We start from the raw sequence: 21,149 nt of genomic DNA on the forward strand, positions 1-21,149 counted from the left end.
TTACATATGTGCATTGAAATTCAGGCTTTTCATCGTAATCTAGCAGAAAGCACTCCAAACGCGAGCCTCTTTGACTGCAGTAGCATCCCCCCAACTCTTTTTAATGCTTGGAACCACTGACGATGTCTATTATTTTGAAAGGGATAAGATGCTGTAGGGATTTTGAAGAACTTGACACCATTGCTGGTTCTATTTTCACCAAGTAGGCACCTTATGTGTGGGACTGTTGCACAAGTTAATGGATTGAAGTGTAAATTGAAGAAATAAAAAGTTTCAGGCACTCAATCGCTAGGATTAATAAAAACTAGGAACCCATGTTCATTTTAACACACAGAAAATTACATAGCCTGAACTCACGATGACTGTTATTTTTCATTGGCACAAATGAGTAAATATTGTCACATATTGCAGCCTTTCTGTGTGCAACTGGAATATCTTAGGTCGCTAAGCTAAAAACCAAAAAAGTGCCAGTCCTTAAAAGCCACCACAGCCCTACACTCATCGCTTGTGTCTGTTTCCCCCTCATATAAAATGCCTCGTCAACACACACAGTGTCAGCTGCCCGTGCAACAGTAATTAACGTCCCCGCGCTGCAGTTCTATGACGGACCTCAACGTTCAGACAGAATATGGAAAATGTTCGCCGGCCTTTCCGAAACACAGGCGTGTAAGAGCTTTCAGAATTGGCTGCTTTTGGCAAGAAATGGTCTCAGCATCAAAGGTGTCGGTCTTCTCTAATATTTGTTTAACTAATTGTCTCGACTCGATTCACGCGCCTCAAATTCTTACTGTTTATGCCAACAAAGTTGCCATAGTTGCACTCAAAGAGATGAATGGAAAGAAAATAGACTGTATATGTTAATGTCAGTACAGTCCGTGTTAATGATAATGGAGGTCAATTATACTTCCGTTCTTCCAGTTGTCCTGTTTACATTTTCTGCCAATTCTTTAGTCACGTTTTACAATTGTTTTCCATGGTGTACTGTTTATTTCCCTGATTGTTTCTTTCCATTTAATCATCTGTCGAGTCTTTGGTTAGTGATTGGTTTTAATCACTGTTATTCTTAATGTTTTATTTGTCTGCTTTAGGCTTAATGTGGTTGTTTTTGATGTGAAGCATGCCTTAGCTCTTCCACAGTGTAGCACCACGTCAGGTTTCATAGTAAACATCACCAGCCCACTCGCGGCAGGATGTTGATTTATTTTCTGTGCGTGGCGTTTTATGTACCTCACAGAACACAGAGAAGCAAATGCGGCAGCTGGCAGTCATCCCTCCTATGCTGTTCGACGCCGAGCAGCAACGCATCAAGTTCATCAACATGAACGGACTAATGGACGACCCCATGAAGGTGTACAAGGACCGGCAGGTTATGAACATGTGGAGCGAGCAGGAGAAGGACACTTTCAGAGAGAAGTAAGCGGAACATGAACACATTTGTGGAGCAAACTAAAAAAAAAAGCAGTTTGTGGGTTATTAAAATATCATAAAATGGTTTAAATGTCCCCAAAATGTCTGGAAATGTAGGAGAGGAGTCAATTAGGATTGTTTACCTGTGGTAGCTTCATGAACAAAGATATTAAAACACTTGTTACCATCTTCATCAACAGGTTCATCCAGCATCCCAAAAACTTTGGTCTCATTGCATCTTTTCTGGAGAGAAAGGTATCACTACATTTTTTTTCCTCTCTTGTTCTGTTCCACAGTTTTCTCAATAAATTGCTTGTTTTGAATTATTTATTGTTCTTCATATTTCAGACTGTGGCTGAGTGTGTGCTGTTTTATTACCTCACCAAAAAGAATGAACACTATAAGAACATAGTGCGGAGGAACTACAGGCGCCGTGGAAGAAGCCAGGTACTCTCAGCCTCTAATCTCACTGATCTTCATCAAACACACATGCGGTGCACCACACAGGCAGAAGAACTGATAAGTGCTATAGTTGACGATGACCACAACTTGTAATGTCTGTTAATGGGAAAAAAACTTGTGTAAACATTTAAGTCATTACACCACAGGTCTGATGCTTGTAATTTAAGCCTTCTGGTACCAAGCCGGTCAGCGAAGACAGGATTTGGCATTACCGTATCGCCCTAGACCAGGGGTGTCAAACTCGTTTTTGTTCAGGGGCCACATACAGCACAATTTGATCTCAAGGGGGCCGGACCAGTAAAAATAGTAAAATAATAGCATAAAAACCTATGAACAACAAGAACTCCTTTGTTTTTTCTCCTTTGTTTTACATTTAATGAGGGATATTTTTACAAAACATGACATTTCTTGAGAAATATAAGTACAATTTCAACAATATCATGCCTAAATGTACTATTTACACAGCACACTGGCTCTATAAAGGCACAAAAATTTAGTCACGGGTATCTGGAGCATTTGACATTACGTTTAGATTAGTGTGAAATTTTAACAAATTCATCCTGTGGGCCGGATTGGACCCTCTGGCGGGCCGGTTCTGGCCCCTGGGCCGTATGTTTGACACCCCTGCCCTAGACTGTTTGTAATATCTAGAAAATTCCGAAACTGGCGATCTTCCCAGGGTGCACCCTGCCTTTCGCTCCCCATGTCAGCTGAGATTGGCACAGCCAGCACCCCTTGCGACCCTCATGGGGAGCTTAAAGCGATAGAAGATGAAAACTATAGAGACATTACAGCCCTCAGGGACTCCTGGGGAACGCCCGTCCAATCACCCGCTTGTGACGTCACTTTCTCAGTACCGTTTTCCTGAACGGTTGAATAACTGCCAGATATCGAAAGTGAAAGTCATCTTGTGGCAGAAAGGGGCAGAAGCACTCTCTCCCTGACAACTTTTTTGGTTAATACTACAGCTATAAATCAATATAAATCCAGGCAGCCTGGTTATCTTAGAGCCTTTTTCCACCTGATATCGTTCAACATATTCCTTCTTGACAATATATCGAGCGATGAATTGGACGTAAATAACAGTTTGGCAGCGCAATGCCAAAGTGCTACAGATTACTCAGCCCCACAAGGCGGCACTATTTCCCTGCTCCTTAAACACCGGTGGTTCCTGTTGCCCGTGAGCTCCCGGTTATTCCTCAGTCTCAGTTCAGGTGCCACCTGTTCAACTTTGTGGCGGCCGGCGCTAATGAAATGGCAGGCTAATTTACCGGCGACCTTTTCCCGTCGGTGTGAGGATGGTGTCGCCTCCTCTTTCCCGGAGAAACCTTTGCTCATTACCCAGTAGCAACAGCTAGCTGTAATAGCTCACAGTCACAGAGGGAGGTAGCAGCACAGGAGGAACAGCGCTATATGTCAGAACGACACCACATGCTAATAGAGATTATGTTGTAACAATGTAAAGATGGTGTGGATGAGTAATGGGCTAATGTTAATGCGTTTTCAGCTTTATGGAGTCTAGTGGTAATGGAGTGGCTTTTTTAACTAGACTTGCAGACCTGGGGGAAAAAGTGAGTTCACTTACCCAAAGGCAGCAATTGCAAATACATCAAACGGAGTTACCATTGTACGCGGAATTGTTTGCGTCTGTACTCATCTGAACTCTCACCTTAAAGGCCCAGACAGGCAGGAAGCTGGTAAGGAAGTGGTTCTGGGTCCGTGGAGAACAAAGGTTATACAGCAGAAATGTGCTGCTGTAATTCTGGAAGTTTCATATCCTGTTTTGTTTTGGTCTGCGCTGAAAAGGAGCCGATTCTTTTCACTTAAAGGTGTGTTTTTAAATAAGATGAAACCAAGTCTTTGGAAGTGGCAAAGAGAGGGTTTTTATTGACATATTAATGTCGTTGTGTTATTGCATCAGAAATGCCTGCATGTCGTTTATGCCAGTCCACTGTTTGCAAACGTGGAAATTATAAGGACATTGTGCAGTCATCCAATAAAGTGCACTTTTCGTGATGATTGCATTTAGTTTTTAAGTATCCAGGTCACACAGGAGGCTGTGGTGTCTGTTTGTAAGTCTGTGTTTCCAGTTACATGGGATTATCTTCATAACAGGAGTGCCTTGTTTTTGTCCCTGTCTCCTCTGCAGCACGGCCAGCAGCAGCAGCAGCAGCAGCAGCAGCAACAGCAGCAACAGCAGCAGCAACAGCAGCAGCAGCAGCAGCAGCAGCAACAAGTGAGCCGCAGCAGCCAGGAAGAGAAGGAGAAGGAGGAGAAAGACAAGGAGGGAGAGAAGGATGAAGAGAAAAATGAAGCTGAGGACAAGGAAGATGGAATGAAGTGAGTTGCCGTTTGCCTTTTTTGCGTCACACATTTTTGAAAATCCAAAACTATGTGGAAAAACAAATCGAGCGACTGACCGAGAGTTAAAAATGTGGAGCCAGTTGAAAAACTCTTCACCGTTCAGTTTGAGCCTGAACTTGTAAAACTGAAGCGATCGTCTATTGCGTTTCCCCAGCATATCATTTTTAGAATTGTTCCAGGTCAGACTCCAGTAAATAGAGTAGGAGTAAGTTTTGGCGAGAGGGAGCAGATCTGGAAATCCAATCATCCTGTAACCCTTGAGCTCTTATTCTATCACCTCCAGCAAGACTTTCCACCTACAATCAAGTCAAGAGTCCATTCGTTCTCCCCATTAAAACAGCTGTTTTCCTGTTTATCCCTCTCCCCTTCCCAATAGGACGCCAGGCGTCTCTTTCTCGAAGTCTGTGCTTATTTTCTTTTTTATCGCTTGTGCGGTTTTCAATGGGGCAAATAAGCAGTGTGATAAGCTTAGTGTGTGTGTGGACAAGCCAGTTGGTGCAGCCTTGGTGGAAAGGGGGTGTTTTTAAGGCACAGTGCCAGCAAGTGATGAGAAAACAACAGATGTCATGTCACTTCTTTCTGCTGCCTGAAAATGTGTGTGTTCATCCTCTTTATAATATTATCAGCTGTAGTTCTACACTATTTCAGTTTCAATGAATGGTAGTGTATATATATTTATATATATATATATATATATATATATCAATGAGGAGTTGTACCGAGGTAGAAGATGAATATGAAGAAGCACTGTCCTCGGTTTCCCTGCTCTGAGGTGAGGCCGCGGGGACTCTCCGACTCCCAGCACACCATGCTACCTGTCGGTTACCCCTGGCACAGCTGGCTCGGCTATATTTAGTGTGCCACTCGGTCCTATCAGCGAGATTTATGTGGCTGGGTGAAGGTGAATGGAGGAGGAGCAGTGGGTTCAAGCTCAGTGGCAGTCTCCTGGCCGTGGCATTGAGCTGACACTCGATTTATTATGTCGAGGAGAAAAAAAAAGGAAAGTAAAAGCAGTGTCTGCATACATGTGGCCAAGTGTAAGATGTCCCAACAGCATTAGGGACATCAAGGTGATGGATAGTGACACATTTGAATAAGATTGATGAGATGAGTTCATTTGCAAGAATTCCACCTCTTCTTCTAAAAACCTGAAGGCATCACAGACTGTGGTGGTCTGTCAAATTTGACCCTTTTTACTCACCATAGCATCGTAAGCGCTCCCTGCATTGACCCACGTGTGGCGCTTTTAGTCATCGCTCACAGCCGACCTCATTTTAACTGCGGCCGTGTTGTCGTATCAGTGAGTGGCATCAGAACTTCTCTCTCACTCTCTCGTTCCGTGTCCCCCCGTCGCTCAGGTTTACTCTGTTGGAAAAACACTAATATTTGAGTACAAAGGTTAAGCGACGACCTGAAATATGTCACCTATCATGAGCAGACATTTGTCATCTTCCTTGTTCATACTGTACTGCAGCCGTGTTCAAAGCGCTCTTGTCTCAGAGAGGCTTTTTGTATTCAGTCTGACCTTCATCTGTGAAACACATGCTGAGCTGGATTAAGACCAACTGGTTGTTTGGATTATAATAGCACTTTTTTATTTTTCTTGTCTGAATGATTTTTATCAGTGTCCAACAATGCTGCCCCACATTTCGGGGACTGTGTTGAGGTTCTGGCTCGTACATCAGCGATCCGTCACATACACTTGCAAGCACCCCGTGTGAATCTCCTGCTGACTGTTGACATTTCCCCGAACGCAGGGACGACACCTCTGGAGAAGATGCCGAGGACAAAGAGCCCGCTGTGTTCAAGGGTCGACGCACAGCCAACAGCCAGGGCCGCAGGAAGGGCCGCATCACCCGCTCCATGACTAGTGAAGTGGAGGAGACCACCACGCCGCCCCTCAACAATGAGCTCGGTCAGTTTCAGCTTCACCGCACCAACAAAAGTGCATTTAAACATCAGAATAGATGCAGCACTTTGTCAGTCGACGCTGATTTTGCTATGGCCTCCTCTCGCGCACACCACAAGAGTGCACTATTGTTCTTTTTCCCCCTTTTCTTCATTCACATATTCACTCATAAAAAGCAATCAAAACAGTGGAAAATATTCTCTGTATATATAGTTAAATCCCTTTTCTTTCTTTTTTTTTTTTTTTTTACAAATACATGTGTCAACATTGTTGCCCCACTTAGTTTTTCTTTTCCTTGCAGGTATGCGTTAGTGCGTGCCAGCAAGTCAGCTGACTAACTCTTGCTGTGGGCTATAACGGGTTTTTTTTATTAATCAGCAGTTATGTGTTTGTGTGTGTGTGTGTGTATATGCTTCACTTACTCCTGCAGCACAAGGTTTGGTCACAGGGAATCCCCAGGTGACTCGGGCTGTAGGGGCTAGCACTATTTGTTCCTCTGCTCGGCAGCGCTGTTAGCTGGCCCCCGCCGTGCCCTTCACAGGTCCATATAGAGGACACGTTAGCACGGGCTCCCGCTCCACTGTCGGCTACGTAGCGCTAGGGCTGGCCTGGTTTGCGGTGTGTGCAGGGAGAGAAGCCAGTTGTTACGTCTGTAATCATTAACTGACTTCTCTCCTTGGATTTCCTGCTTCCTCCACCTAAAACAAACAGTCCCCAGTGACCTGTGCTGCAGTACCCCACTGGCAAGCAGTACAGATTACCCTGCCCCCCACTCTTATTCTTTTTTTCTTCTCTAATTTCTCCCTTCCTCTTGTCAGTCACTCCCTAACTGACACTGTGACAGCTGCCCACTCCCCCCCCCCCCTTTTCTGCCCGCCTTCTCTAACTTGGTTATTGTCTCTTTTTTAACAGCCAATCTGGAGATGAATGAGAGCTCTCGCTGGACTGAAGAAGAAATGGAAACTGCCAAAAAAGGTAAAGGGAAGAATACACCTTTCTTTCTGCGTGTACATTTGGACTTCGCTGCAGTTACCCTGCGTCGTAACGACGGTACCGAAGGAGAGAATACAAGTGGCAGATGAATAGCGAGAGCACAGACGAGTGATGCGGCGGTGACTTCCTGTTAGTGAGGCAGCAACTGCCACGTGCGTTTAGGTCTGCGTCTGTGCGTGTATGTGTCAGACTGCCTGCACTGGGTCCGTTTGCTCTTTGGAGCCATTTCCCCGTCTCTCTGGGTCAAGGCAGCTTGTCTTTTTTTTATCAAACGGGCTGTAAAGTCTGCCTCTTATCAGCCAGCCCCTGCGAATACAGCAGTCATTAACTCGGCTTGTTTATTGTCTCTGACTGAAGATTACCCAGAAGCCTATTCTTAGGGGTCACTGACATTTTGCCCATTTTTCCTTGCACCAGTTCTCAGTGTTTGACAGCAATCGTAAGTAGATGATTGAATGAGCTCTGACTGTTTCTATGGAGTGCTACTCATTGGATTGGGATGCCCCACGTATCTGTTGTGGCAAACCGATACCGTGGCTCTCATATGTTTAGGTACAGATGTGCATATTTAAAAAAAGAAAAGAAAAGAAAAAAAGAAGAGGTGATGGCTGCTGTTGGTGGTTATGTTGTATTATAAATATCGTTTCCTCTTTTCACTTGTGAATGTTTTTTTTTTTTAACCAGGTCTTAGGTGACTTGGCACAGGCTGCAGTCTTGCTCTCTGCACACATTACTCAAAACAATCCAACTTCAGTGGGGCTGCTCTGTGGCTGCTCGTACATGATGTGTCATCATGCTTTGCGTGACTCTCACTTCTGCTTCTGACTTATTTAACCTGTCCTTCCTCGTAATCAGCAGGGAATCAAGTGCCTTTTTTGCGAGCAGCGATGAGCAGCCACAAACTTGATAGCAGAGCCAGTTGAGCGTCGTAAAAGTTGCCGTATCTAGATGATATGATCCTGTGTGCGGAGTGTTTCCTGCAATCTTGCGATATTTGGCATGGGCCGGGTTCAAACATGGTCCAGTGTCGTAATTCTGGTTAATGTCTTCAGTTTCATTCTCCTGCAGTGGGATTAGTGGCGGGGGCTCCATCCTAGAGGATTAGCCTGGCAGCTTGATGGGAGCAGGGTTTTTCTATGAAGCGCTTATTTAACCCCAGCCACACAACCCTTTGCGACAGTATCGTGGAAGGAGGCGTTCTTGGCGTCTCTCATTGGTTCAAACCACCGCACACACACACCTGCTCAGAAGGATTCCCCCCCGCTAAGAACTGCGTCCCCTCAGGATCACACATGCATCACATGCTTGGCATCTATGTGCTCTAAAGAGGCTTTAGGTATCTAATGTTAGCTAATGTGTTTATCCCCCTTTAAATAAATAGATCTGAATAATGTCATTCGTAGTGCCTGGCTGGACAACAGCATTCCAGCGTGGCAGCACCAGCCAGTGATACCTTTACGGATGACATGGCCACACTCGGTTGGTCACTTGGTGCCTCAAAGAAACGAATGGCCAGTCTTTGTAAAGCCTTTTTTTTTTCTTTTCTTAAACCCTGGTGTGTAGCGGTGGTTGTGTTGTCTGTATGCACTTGGTTTGATCTGTGTGTGCGTGTTCGCATGTGCACCCTTCTTGGTTGGCGTTTATGTAAGTGCACTAATCTGGCAGGCTTTGCAGGCAGGCAGGCAGCTGGATAATGGCCCCTGCTCTGCCCGTTGGAGGAACCCATTTAAAGGAGCTGTAAGGAGAGAATACTGTATTATCTTTCCCTCTTTCTTCTCCGCTGTTGCTCTATCTCTGCCTTTCGTTTCTGTTTGTCTCTCTCGGACGGGAGATGGCAACAGCCCAGATTGGCAATGGCTGTGGAAGATTTGGCAAGCGCCTCTTTCCCTCACTCACTTTCTCTCCCCCCATCACTCTGTGCTGTTATAGACTGGTGAGAGGTCACATTCAAGATGAAAAGCAGGTCAGTCAGGAAAAATGTGAAAGCCTTTATGCTTTCTCATGCTATCAACATCAACTCCCTCCCCCCACTTTGCTTACTCTCCACTTCTGTATCCTTTCTCTTTCTCCATTCCCCTGTAGCTCAGTGGCTGTGCTCTCTTTCTATCTCTCTATCTCTCCACTCGCTCTGTTCTCTGTTTACTCTTGGACTGCCTTAGTCTGTGTTTGTGCCTGTGTGCTTTAGTATTAACAAGAGAGACAGAGAGAGAAGGTTCAAGAGAGTGTATACTCACTCATGCGTTTGTGTGTGTGTGTGTGTGCATGCCGCTGTGCCTGCTGGCAGAGGGAGGAAGGGGGAGGGACAGACCGACGGAGAGAGGGAGGGAGAAAAAAAAGAGAGAGATAGAGGAGAGATCAGATGAGGGGAGAGAAAGGCTGAGTACATAGCACCGCCCCACAGTCCCACTTTCCTGTGGAAGTCTTCCCAGACGACCGCCATTGGGGAGAGACACGGCAGAGAAGAACAGACCAGGACTCGCCGAAGCGCAGGGAGGACAAAGTGAGAGGAAAAGGAGGGGAGAGGCCAGGAGCATGTGCCTTTTGGAACAAGTCAACCTGACACCGGCTCAAGTATCAAGCCAGCTGGCAGGAAGAGCACAGAGACTGAGCTGTTTTCATCTCCTCTGCTCTGGATCGGAAGGCCCAGCCCCAAAGAGCTTCCCTGCTGGCCCTCCAGAGATCACACTTTCTGATAGTGTTATCTACAGCAAGGCCACGCGACGACGGCCGGAGTGACAGGCATGTGACAGACAGGAACAACCACTTTCTGGCTGCACCAGGTGCGGATTGGACCTTATCTGGGAGGAGCTAATATACATACAGTGTCCTGATTGGATGTGAGGACACCACCTGCTTCAGTATCGCTGGTTTTGATTGGACGCTCATTCCATGTGTGTTGCTCCAGCAACCAAGGCCCCGAGTGGAGCAGGGCTGCTTGGGATTTTGCTTTAAGAATGTGCTTACATTGGAGTAAACTGGATATAGCTAGAGGTCACAGCTAAGTGACCTTTGACTCTCTATAGATCACTTTTGACGATGTTATTGCCCTAAGGTAAATGTGTACGTCTTGTATGAATGTGAGAGCCAGGTCGAAAATGTTCTTCTATTTCTTGGAGAAGCTTCCCTAGTGAGGCCTTTAGTGGCATTTATGAATATTTCAGCTGAGAACTCTCTCTCTTCCATTTTAAACTTGACAGGTTGTAGGTGTACCGCAGCTTTTAGACACCAGCAGCTTCAGACGTGAAGATCACCTTTGCTTGTTATGGTGCTTCTTTTTATACTGGCATAAATAAATCCTCTGCGTGACCGTGAATATCCTCAATATTCTCTCATTTGCTCGGCGGTGCATGGCTATGAGTAAGTTGGATTTTATGTTGGGATAAGATATTTTTAACTATATTTTTGGTGTCATGTTTATACTAAATTCTTCATATGCTGTTTACCCTGAGTTGCCCGGCATAAACAAATTAATTCCTTTGTATGAGATCCTTGAAATTGAACTTGCCAGTAGATCAGATTTTATTGCAGCCATTACTTATTACTGGGGATTATTTAATAAAGCATTGGTGCCCCAGACAATCTCTCTGATTAATTTGACCCTTGAAATAATGGGGCTGAAAATGGCTGTCCTTTCCTCTCCCTTGGCTCGTAGCTGTGGCGCGATGAGATGCAGAAACCTCTGAACCCATGTACAAGGTTATCCCGGGAGTTGTTGGCTCTTTGCCCGCCGTCCATCTCCTTCAAACACACACACACACCCAGCCCCTTTTGTGTTGCTGCCAGGACCTGTCAGGCTGGCGCAGGAAACTAGTGGGTGGTGTAAGCTTAAGCCTCTTACAGCACACACTGTTAATGAGCTGCCTTTAGCTGCTGAAGGGGGGCACTGGAGCAAACTCTACACCACAAGTCTTTGTGACTCGCACTTAACATACTCTCCTTTCTCGCCTTGTAGCACACACACGCTAAATGGTTTTCCGTGTGCGACAGGTTGATCTATCGGAGCTTTGGCCCAGTAGGGTGCCTTGTGTTAACCAGGCTTTTTTGGAACTGGGTCACATAAAAGTCAGTGACTTCTATCTTCGGGGGGTGGTCGGGGTGTTAGTGATGTCATTGGTACGACTGACCGGTCAGCCACCACACCCGATTCCCCTCGTGCTTACTCTCTGTGGTGGTTTTGAAAGGCGTTAAGAGATAGATGTGTATGGAAATCGATGAATCACACATAGGTGTCCGTTAAGAGTCTTGCACTTTTTGAATGCATTAGAAATGGAGCAGAGATGTAGTCACGCGAGGCCTACGTGTCATCTTTGTCTGACTCTCTTTGTTCATGCCTTTTTGCTAATCCCTCCGCCTGTCCATCTGTTCAATCCAGGCCTTCTCCAGTATGGTAGGAATTGGTCCGCCATCGCCAAGATGGTGGGATCAAAAACCGTGTCACAGTGCAAGAACTTCTACTTCAACTATAAGAAGAGGCAGAAACTGGACGAGATTCTGCAGCAGCATAAAATGAAATCGGTAAAGGAAAATTCCTGAGTCATATCTCCTCCCCGAACAACTCCAGTATTTTGTGCTTACTTGGGCACCACCACCACCAAGCTGTTTCCTCTCCAGATCTGTGGGCTGTGTTTTAATTTAGTGCCATCTATGTGTTGACCCAGGAAAAGGAGAGAAAAGCCCGCCGCCGGGGCAAGGCCCCGCAGAATGAGGGGGCTAGTGCCCCATATGCTGCAGAGGAGGAGGAGATGGAGGGCTCAGGAGCCAGTGGCAATGAAGAGGAGGCCCCTGAAGATGGAGAAGGTACACACACACACACATTTTATTTATTGTTTATTTTTTAAAGTAGTAAAAATATGACTTCATTTTAGAGAAGTTGTGCATCTGTACTATTTAACACTACTTCTTGTATTGGATAGTTTGTTTATGCATACTTTCTTTGTCCCATTAAATAAACCATGCATACATTATTATAAATAAACATTAAAGATGAGTACTTTTTAGTCAAAAAGCATTATTATAATTATATGTTTATTATTAAGTTTGGAGTCAGTGGTGGTGTTCTGGGCTGTTTTATAATTCACTCAAATGTGACATCACTGCAAACAACAGCCTCAACACTGCATACCTGATTACATTAATACTCTTAGTATTAGTGAAACAGAAGTTAATACTTTGTTGAGGTGGAACCTGTGACTGAGCTCAGGGATAAGTGGGCTGTCATGTAACCGTGAAACCTGTTGATGGAAGGGGGGAAAAAAGTTGTAGTCAATATTACACAGATATCACATTTTAATCCCAGTCTTTGTTTCTAATCTGCGTTTCTCTTTATCCTCTGTCCTCGCCAGGTGGAGCAAACAACAGCTCTGACACGGAGAGCTTGCCTTCACCGCACTCGTCCGAGGACAGCAAGGTGAAAGAGGAGGGCTCGAGCAAGTCGAAGGCCAGTTCCAATGGCGGAGACAAGGAGGCTGCCGCCGGGTCAGACGTGGGCCAGGCGGGGGACGCAAAACCTCCAATCAAAGAAGATACAGACTCGGCTATCAAGCAGGAGATAAAGACTGAGACGGGGGAGCCCAGCAAAGAGCAGTTTCAGCCAGCACCACCTAGTGATGCCGCAGATAAAAAGCCTCCTGCTGCAGAAACGGAGGAAGTCAAAAGCTCCACTAAGAGTTCCAGGAAGGAGCATGGGGCCAAAACAGGCTCCCATGGTGACAGTGACTCAAGTGCCACTTGCAGTGCTGATGAAGTCGAGGAAACGGACACCACCGATAAGAGCAGGTAAGACTGCTCAGAAAGAAGTTCAATAAAAAAAATTTCCTATTCATTTGTATAGATTTCATCTACAATCTCTTTCCGGTTTGGTTTCTATCAGTGAAATATTTAGGTCGGACTGAGATTATTAGTGTCAGAGGACTTCTGGTTTTTGAGCAGCGGTTTTCTAGGTGTCCTACTTCTGTGGTCTACAATAGCAACAAGGGTTTTCAAGTGGTATTCGTTGCCTAGCTACACTGTACATCAGTGAAGCCATATTTGGCGAGCCACTTATGTGTTCACCCCAGGTTGCTCTTTTCTGTCAGTCAGTCAGTCAGACGGTTTATTTTCATTTTGTTTGAATGAGAATATAAATGCACCGTGCGTGTGTGTGTGTGAGTAACACACGTAGTATATATATAATGTAATTCATGTGTGTCTGTGAATGAGGCTACAAGAGATGGGTGTCAAAGTGCGTGGGAGGAGTGATTAGTTTTGTTTGCACGGTATTTGTTCAATTTTTTTCCATGACAGCAGACTGCATGTACTGGCAGAGCTGAGGGAAACGCTTCCCTCCCTGCCAAAGCAAACAAAAGGGAGCAAGTGTGTATGTGTTTGCACACACAGAAGTGTACACACTACACACTTTTTGTGCTGTTACGGATCAAAGTGTGTGTCTGTGATTCAGAGAATGGTGTGTGCTTTCAGCAGATATGTGAGACATGGATATGGATTTTTTTTTTTAACTATTTTTTTTTTTCCACACCATCACACTGTCAACACACATCCTGTATCTCTCTCACACACACACAGCATTAAACATGTATTGTTTGCTTTACCCTAAGGATTTGCGCTGTGTCTCTTGGGAAATTGGTAAATAGCAATGTGGGAGGAAAATACAGTCAAAAAACATTTAGTCTTTGAGGTGTTTTTTTTGTTTTATCTTAATCTGTAAGTTATTGCTAGTGAATTGTTGGATTTAGGATCACGTGGGACACCCACTAACTCATCCGTGCCTCTGTATGTGTAGAATGACTTCTCCACGGCCAAGCCTGCTGAACTACACTCACGACGGCGTCATATCCTCCCCGATGCAGAAGCCCTTGGACCTGAAGCAGCTCAAACAGAGGGCTGCAGCTATCCCTCCTATGGTGAGTGATAAGTTGTTTTTGGGTTTTAGGCATCGTGCAACAGTTTAGTAAAAAGCTGATCACACGACGACGTGTCGCGGCAAAAACCTTGGGTTTCTTAATTGTACGGCACCTGCCCCACCAATTTTTTTGTTTGTGTGCTCATGACACATGCTTCCAGCGGGTTTTTCAACGCTTCATCACACAGAATTAAAATCTTTTCGACTTTTTAACCTAAGGCATGGAGTCGCAGTACACATCCGTGCCACATCGATACAATTCAATGCAACTCTTTGTTTACAACATGTGAATCCTTTCAGATCATGTAATAGTTTTTACTGCACAGTTAGACTCGACATATATGACTTAGGGACAGCAAAACGGATTAATAGCATTAAAAGTTGGGCCATTGAATGCATATTAGGCTTTTCATCTATGAATTCCATCTATATCTTTGAATTAATTACAGATTACTGATTGGTTTCATTAATGTTTCACCCCCGTGCTGTATTTTCATCATGGTACGGTTTGTTTTGATACAGTATGGTACAATTTTTTTGGCTATTTTGGTACTCCTCCTAATGGAAATGGAAAATGAAACATGTACCATAGCGTTCCACTCCATCTCTAATTTACACTTGGCCAAAGCAGCCAGTCAAATTAAACGAGCTGGGGAGCTGGGCTTTACAAATCCAAATGCTTTGCTTTTTATGGGCTTCGTATCGATTGCCCACTTGTGCACACATCCCATCTCCATGGGTGTACAAGATACACCCCCCACTCGGCCACTCCTGTTGCAATGCCTCTCTCTGTGGTTGATCCAAGGCTTGGAAGACATCGTTGACCCAGGCATTGATTTGTGATTTAAAAAAACAAAAAACATACACGTACACACACACACACACACACAGGTGTGAGTGGCATCCTTGTCTCAGAGAAAACAGTATAACGGGCGAACTCGTCATGTTTGTATAAGATATGCCAGCCAGATGGACGTTGATGGGATAGATAGCCTTGTAGAGAAGAAATTAGATGCCAGCCGTAGGGAAACTTTAGCTACCATGAAAGAAGAGATGTGTTGAGCTGTTGTGTTTGTCAGATGCTGTATGTGGTTGACCATATGTCAAATGCTAGGTAAGACTGGACCTGTGTCGTGTGCTCACATTGCCTCTCATCTTGTGGTGTAGATGCCAGAGGCCTCCATGCAGGGCAATCAGCGGAGTGGAGGTGGCAAGGCAGTGCTGCCCCCACACGCCTTGGCATTGTACCAGCAACAGATCACCATGGCTCATGGGGAATCCTCCCAGGAGGTCAAACAGCACCAGCATCAGCAGCAGCAGCAGCAGCAGCAGCATCTTCATCATCATCATCATCAGCAGCAGCAGCAACTTTCAGGCCAGCCAGGCAAACCGCAGCCTTACAATCCGCAGATGGAAAGAGACCTGGAAGCTCTTCACAGCAGCAGCCCTCGCGTTCGTCCACGTAGCCCCTCCAGTGACAAGGATGGTATGAGCCCCGCCACCGTTGAAGAAATCTACCTTTACTGTCGATAAACCTTGCCTGCATATGAACGTCTCTCACAAATTCCAACATTTGCTCCATACTACTCTCCCTGTTGAGCAGTTTTTCCATCCCATTATTTTCTGTCTGTATGAACCTAGAGTGTCACTCTACAGCAGGGTCTATGTTCGTATCACACGGCACTTTTCTGAAATTGTAAAATACGAAGGACGGATTCCTGGAAACCAGATTAGTGCTATAAACGAGGACTAATGAAACAATCCAAAGAAAAAGCTGCATCTGATCTAGTTACACTTAGTTGGTCCTTGCTATACGCTCCAACCTTGAGTCTGTGCTCTCTAGTGTTTAGGGTATTCAAGGGTTTCTAGGACAGTGGTGAAGAGGGAACTGATAAATGATCTGGTATTGCTACTGACCCAGAAGGGAATACAGTCTAGTTCTGTGCCTTTACTGTGAGCGTGCGGCACTTGAACCTCTGAGAGCACAGTGTATGAGTTTTAGGAACAGTCTAAACAAAGGCAGAGATCTTTTATATCTCAGTCCACTCGCTGTGAACTTAAAAGTACAGCAGCAGCTTTTTTAATGACCTTTTTTTTTTAAAAAAAAAAAGAAAAGAAGCATTTCTCTGCTTGTAAGCAAAAAATATTCATGCAATAAGTGCATTTTTGTGGGTAAGAGAGAGAGAGGTTCCGTGAGGATGCGATGATCTGTGGTGTGTTTGTGTCCCTTCAGACCTGGAAGGCAACGAGATGTGGTTACTGACCCTCCTGCAGGGATTAAGTAGGTTTACCCCTTGCATTCTCCCCCCATTTCTTTCTCATTACATCTTAAGCTCATTATAGTACAATCACCTCCTCAGTTGGATGTTACTTTGTGTGCAAATTATTACCAATGGGTCATTGTGTGTTAACAAATTAATCTAGTGATGTGTCATCTTGGTTGGAAGGTGTCATGAGGGATTCTGTGTGCCCATGACTACGACGGGGGTCATAGTCATGGTGTTGACAACAGGGATCTAGCAGTGGCTAATGGACAGTTTCTTGCATTAGTGTAGGTCCAGTTTAGTTACTGCGTCGTGATCCTGACTTGTCTTTGTCTCTGTTTCAGAAAAGTCCAGAGCTTTGTCTCCACATAGTGAGGCCAAGAAGCAGGCACTGGGCCCGGATGACCTAAGGACCTCTAACCTGGGGCGCCCCGTTCTCTCACCATACCCAATGTCCCCACGAGACATGGCAAAGATCAGTCATGACCAGCACTTGCTCCACTTCAATTGTGAGTTTTAGTTATTAAAAAGTCTGAATTTTTATTTCTATATTGTTTTTTAATGTCCATACCTTTCTGGACTTTGAAAAAATAACTCTGCATCTGGATACAAAAATGCAAATATCTGCCTTTACCTTACAATGTTTCCTACCTTCCAGCGTTCCAGCAAGCAGGCCACAGTTCACTGCCTGGTCTGGCACCGGACGGTGGTAGACTCGCTGCGGTGAGACCCCTGACCATGCCCGAGCCACCACCTCTCATTTCCTCCACCAAGCCAGGGGGCTCCATCACGCAGGTATTACACCACATAAATGAAAACTAGGGCTTTCCTTGGGAACATTGCAGTTTACTCATAAAATGATAGATTAGGACTTAAATATATACTCTTGTATGACTTACACACTAAGTTTGTTTCTATAGGGCACTCCAGTCCAGTTGCACAGCCCAGCTCATGGGTTGGACCATGGGAAGATGCCCCCCACACAAATAGGGTTGTCTTGGATGGATCAGAGGAAAATGGGTGAGTAAAAAAACCATCCGTCCCAACTAAAGTAGGTCAGATGTGTTGCATCATTTTAGATTTGTCCGTTTCAATATCGTCTTTGTCAATCCTGTGCAGCAGGTCCTTACCCTGTGGTGAAACAGGAGCAGTTGTCCCCTCGTAGCTCGTCCTCTCAAGCTGATAACCTGTCCACCCAGGGAACACCTCACGACAGTGCTCCAGGACGAGGTGTGTGCCCCACAGATTTGATTCTTTTTTTTTTTTTTTTTACTCATCGATTCTTGTCACCATGCATACGTCAATAACAGCCTGAAAGACACAGCAAGGACCACACTGGACTGACCTCCAGACAAGTCTCTAAGGACCTTTTCACACCTAACAGTCCGCTAGACTCGGCACAATTGGGGGTTGCAACATTCAGCCGGGTCCGAGTTTGCTTTCACACTTTTTCGCACTTTAGTGAAATGAACCCAACCTTTTGAATAACCTATTCCCCTCCTCGGTGCATAGAAGGATATGACAAGTAGAGATGTTCCGATACCATTTTTTCCCTCCCGATACCGATTCCGATACTCGTTCTGTCAGTATCGGCTGATACCGAGTACCGATACCGATACCGGTGTGTTAAAAAAAAAAAATCATACTATGCCTGCGTGTGATACTGTGACATGATTATCATTGTGGTAAGGCTTTGCTCAATACAGCAAATGGAAGCCATTTATTTTTATATTTATATTTTCAAATAGAACAGTGTAAAAAACAGTAGTGCAACAGCAACTTAAATAAATATAGGAATAATTATAAAAAACAAATTAAAGTGCAGCCATTATGTAGTAAAATAAAAAGGCATTTAAATCTTTAAATAGTGCAGTATCGTGGTATCGGATCGGTGCCTGGACTCGCCGATACCGATACCAGCTTTTTCGGCAGTATCGGAGGCTTTTCCGATACTGGTATCGGAATCGGAACAACTCTAATGACAAGACAACAATGAACAGGAAAACTTGCTCATCTGTTGGTTAACTTCTGGTGCTCAGACATTTCTGACAGCTATCGTTCTACACGTATGTTTCGGTTGTGTTTACCCACAATGCCCTGCGTTGTAGTCCGCTTCCTGCATTTCACTTGAAGCGAACCAAGACCTATGTTTTTGGACCTATGTCTTTGGTCCGGACTTTCCGAGCAAACTAAATTTTGTTTGACGTAGAAGGGCTGGTGTGAATGCACCCGCAAAGTACATTTGTGATTATTACTCGTCTCATGGGGACTCGGTAGGAGTTCAGTGAAGCTCATCTAATTTCCCAGAGCTTTGAAGATTGGGAGCAAGTGCCCAAATGAACGTGTGTAACGCATACAGTAGACGTGAGGAAAATCAAAGCTGTAATTACTTTCTGTGCCGCCTCAACACTTTATCGCTTGAGTGTGTGAAAATTGAAATCGCAAGGTATATGAGACTGAAATTTGATATGCGTGACACAGCCTCACCTGATTTTGGTGACATTTTCGCAGACCTTCATCCACATTACTCCCAAAAGTAGATTTGTTTTTCAAGAAATGTAACTTTTACTACTGTACTACTTTTTTTAATAATGCCGTACACTTAGGCTCATAGTGACAAAACATGTTGCTTCTATTCCAGCTGTTCAGGGCGGCAGTATCACTAAGGGCATCCCAGGGTCCAGAATGCATCCCGATTCCGCGATCTCCTACCGAGGAGGCTCCATCACTCAGGTGAGCTCTGAGTAGCAAAGTCGAGATCTTTTGTCCCTTAATGGTGCTGTACAGAATTTGGGAAATCCAGCTTTTGTTTCTCTCCCTCCCTCCCTCTCTTTCACACTCTTACTCAGTGCTCTTAATAACAAAGTAGATAATGGAAACCTGCCGTTATCTAAAGATAATCCCCTTCTGCTTTGTTTTTACTCTCACTGTAACACAATCTCCCATATGTGCAGTTTGTTATCGCTGCACTGGGTGCGGTCACCCTAATGCGAGTGCGTGAAGCATATTCTGCTGACAGCGTTCAAGTTTGAATCGTGCGTTACGACAGATAACTGGCAGTCGGTCCTCTTCCCCTTTCTTTAGAGAATCGCCGGACCACATCTGAAATGTATTAAAGCAATTGGTTTAAAAAATTAAGCGTCGTAAATGAGTTGTTATGCAAGTTTAGGAGAGATCTGGTCCGGTGTTTTCTCGCGGGGGCCAGCGCTCTTATTTCATTTATGTCCAGAGACGGACGATATAAATGGTGAACTGAAACCGGCACTCTGCTGAACAGTGTTAGCATTCTCGACCGTACCAGTTCACAGCATAGACACCCTCATTATTTTTAATTGGCCCCCTCTTTTCTGATGGTGAATAACAGTTGAGCTCCTATCTCTGTGGTTGTTTGGCACCTGTCCACACCTATCAAATCCACCCGTCGTCCAACTTCACAGCCCTTGTGTGACTCAGCTTTGATTTGTGTGCTTGTGATGAAACAGAGAGCTGAAAAGCTGTTAAGAGGTCATGAGGCACTGCCAAGTGCTGTGGCTGCTGGATTCCCCGATTGCTGTGACATAACCACAGCTCTGAGTGGCTCCTGTCACCCAAGCAACAGGCACACACTGTACTGTGTCTGTTCCTGCTCTTATTTATTTATTCTCTGGCTAAACCTAGTCGTAGGCGTTCCCATTGTAATATCACAACCCAGCCGACAGAGAAAATAGCGTCGAAGAGGTTGTAGGTCTCTAGGAGATATGTGTATTTACTAAGAAAAGGTCCAGTTTATTAGCTGGATTAATAGTTTCTTCAGACCGCCTCAGTCAGTGTTATCCGATCCTGTAAATGGAAACCTCCACTCATTACAGCGGACCCGAATTTTCTGCTCCCTGACCTTCAGCGGCGTCTTCTTGGAAAAGCCGGCGATGAACAGATTGAGATGTGATCTCATGCTTTTACTCCCGTCCCCTTCTCGTCCATCTGCGTTGCTCCCGTTCCTCCGCTGCGCCGTGTAGAAATATGATTCATATTCAGGGCATGAGTCATGTGACACAGTTTCAACAAAGCTGCCCGTTATCGTCGGCTGTTGTCAAGCACCTCCTCGTCTCTGGGGAGTAAAATTCTTTCTTTTTCAAAGCGGTGTTTGTGTATATCTGATTCTGTTTATTTAAATCCCTGTTATCTGTCAGTGATGTAACAAACAGTCTCTCTGAGGCAAAAACAGTTCAAGAAACGCAATGCTCGTTCTGAACGCAGCACAATATTTGATATGCATTACTGTCACTTAAACAGCACATTGTTGCTCCATTTACATCTAATTCAACTAGATCTGAAACAAGTAATCGATTACTAAATTAACCGACAACTATTTTGATAATCGATTAATCGGTTTGAAGCTTTTTTCATGATTAAAACAAGATTTCCGATTGTTTAAGCTTTTTAAATATAAAATAAAGATATTTTATGGACCAAACGATTAATCGAGAAATAATCGACAGATTTATCGCTTCTGAAAATAATCGTTTGTTGCCGCTCTAAATTCAACAACACACACACACACACAATACTGCATCTGTTGCTTTGATGGATTACGGCCCGTTCCTATAAAAGCAATATAATGCAGTCTGGTGTATAGTTCTCTTAATAGCTCCAGTACTGTGCAAAAGTCTCAGGGCGCCACCAGCCTGGTTGTTTTATGAAAGTCTGTGAACTTTGGCGTCTGGATTGGAATAGTGAGACTGCAATTTGGTCTCAGACCCCCATAAATAGTGAGACAGACACTGGTTTTTACCAGTTACATTAGTTATGGTCCCACCTGCTTAAACCTGCTGTAGATGTGTGTTATTATGAAACTGTTATAGGTTTCCCCGTT

At 44.7% G+C, this 21,149-nt stretch overlaps 1 protein-coding gene across 9 annotated transcripts in view; it reads left to right on the forward strand.

Annotated features, from left to right (window-relative positions):
- ncor2 (nuclear receptor corepressor 2) overlaps positions 1-21,149 on the forward strand; it is a 75,831-nt gene that overhangs the window by 43,157 nt on the left and 11,525 nt on the right. For 2 of the 9 annotated variants that reach the window (XM_058635068.1, XM_058635072.1), the window contains exons 12-28: positions 1,235-1,413; positions 1,608-1,662; positions 1,756-1,854; positions 4,019-4,209; positions 5,991-6,148; positions 7,055-7,117; positions 11,508-11,650; positions 11,794-11,932; positions 12,478-12,910; positions 13,914-14,034; positions 15,201-15,519; positions 16,267-16,314; positions 16,642-16,806; positions 16,956-17,092; positions 17,218-17,317; positions 17,417-17,527; positions 18,939-19,030. In XM_058635068.1, the coding sequence (XP_058491051.1) occupies positions 1,235-1,413; positions 1,608-1,662; positions 1,756-1,854; positions 4,019-4,209; positions 5,991-6,148; positions 7,055-7,117; positions 11,508-11,650; positions 11,794-11,932; positions 12,478-12,910; positions 13,914-14,034; positions 15,201-15,519; positions 16,267-16,314; positions 16,642-16,806; positions 16,956-17,092; positions 17,218-17,317; positions 17,417-17,527; positions 18,939-19,030 (2,553 nt within the window). Of the gene's footprint in view, positions 1-1,234; positions 1,414-1,607; positions 1,663-1,755; positions 1,855-4,018; positions 4,210-5,990; positions 6,149-7,054; positions 7,118-11,507; positions 11,651-11,786; positions 11,933-12,477; positions 12,911-13,913; positions 14,035-15,200; positions 15,520-16,266; positions 16,315-16,641; positions 16,807-16,955; positions 17,093-17,217; positions 17,318-17,416; positions 17,528-18,938; positions 19,031-21,149 lie in introns of all 9 variants that reach the window. The other 7 variants (XM_058635074.1, XM_058635075.1, XM_058635066.1 and 4 more) reach the window with 5 other exon arrangements.

Source organism: Solea solea, chromosome 8 (genome assembly GCF_958295425.1).
Source record: "Solea solea chromosome 8, fSolSol10.1, whole genome shotgun sequence".
Classification (NCBI taxonomy): domain Eukaryota; kingdom Metazoa; phylum Chordata; class Actinopteri; order Pleuronectiformes; family Soleidae; genus Solea; species Solea solea.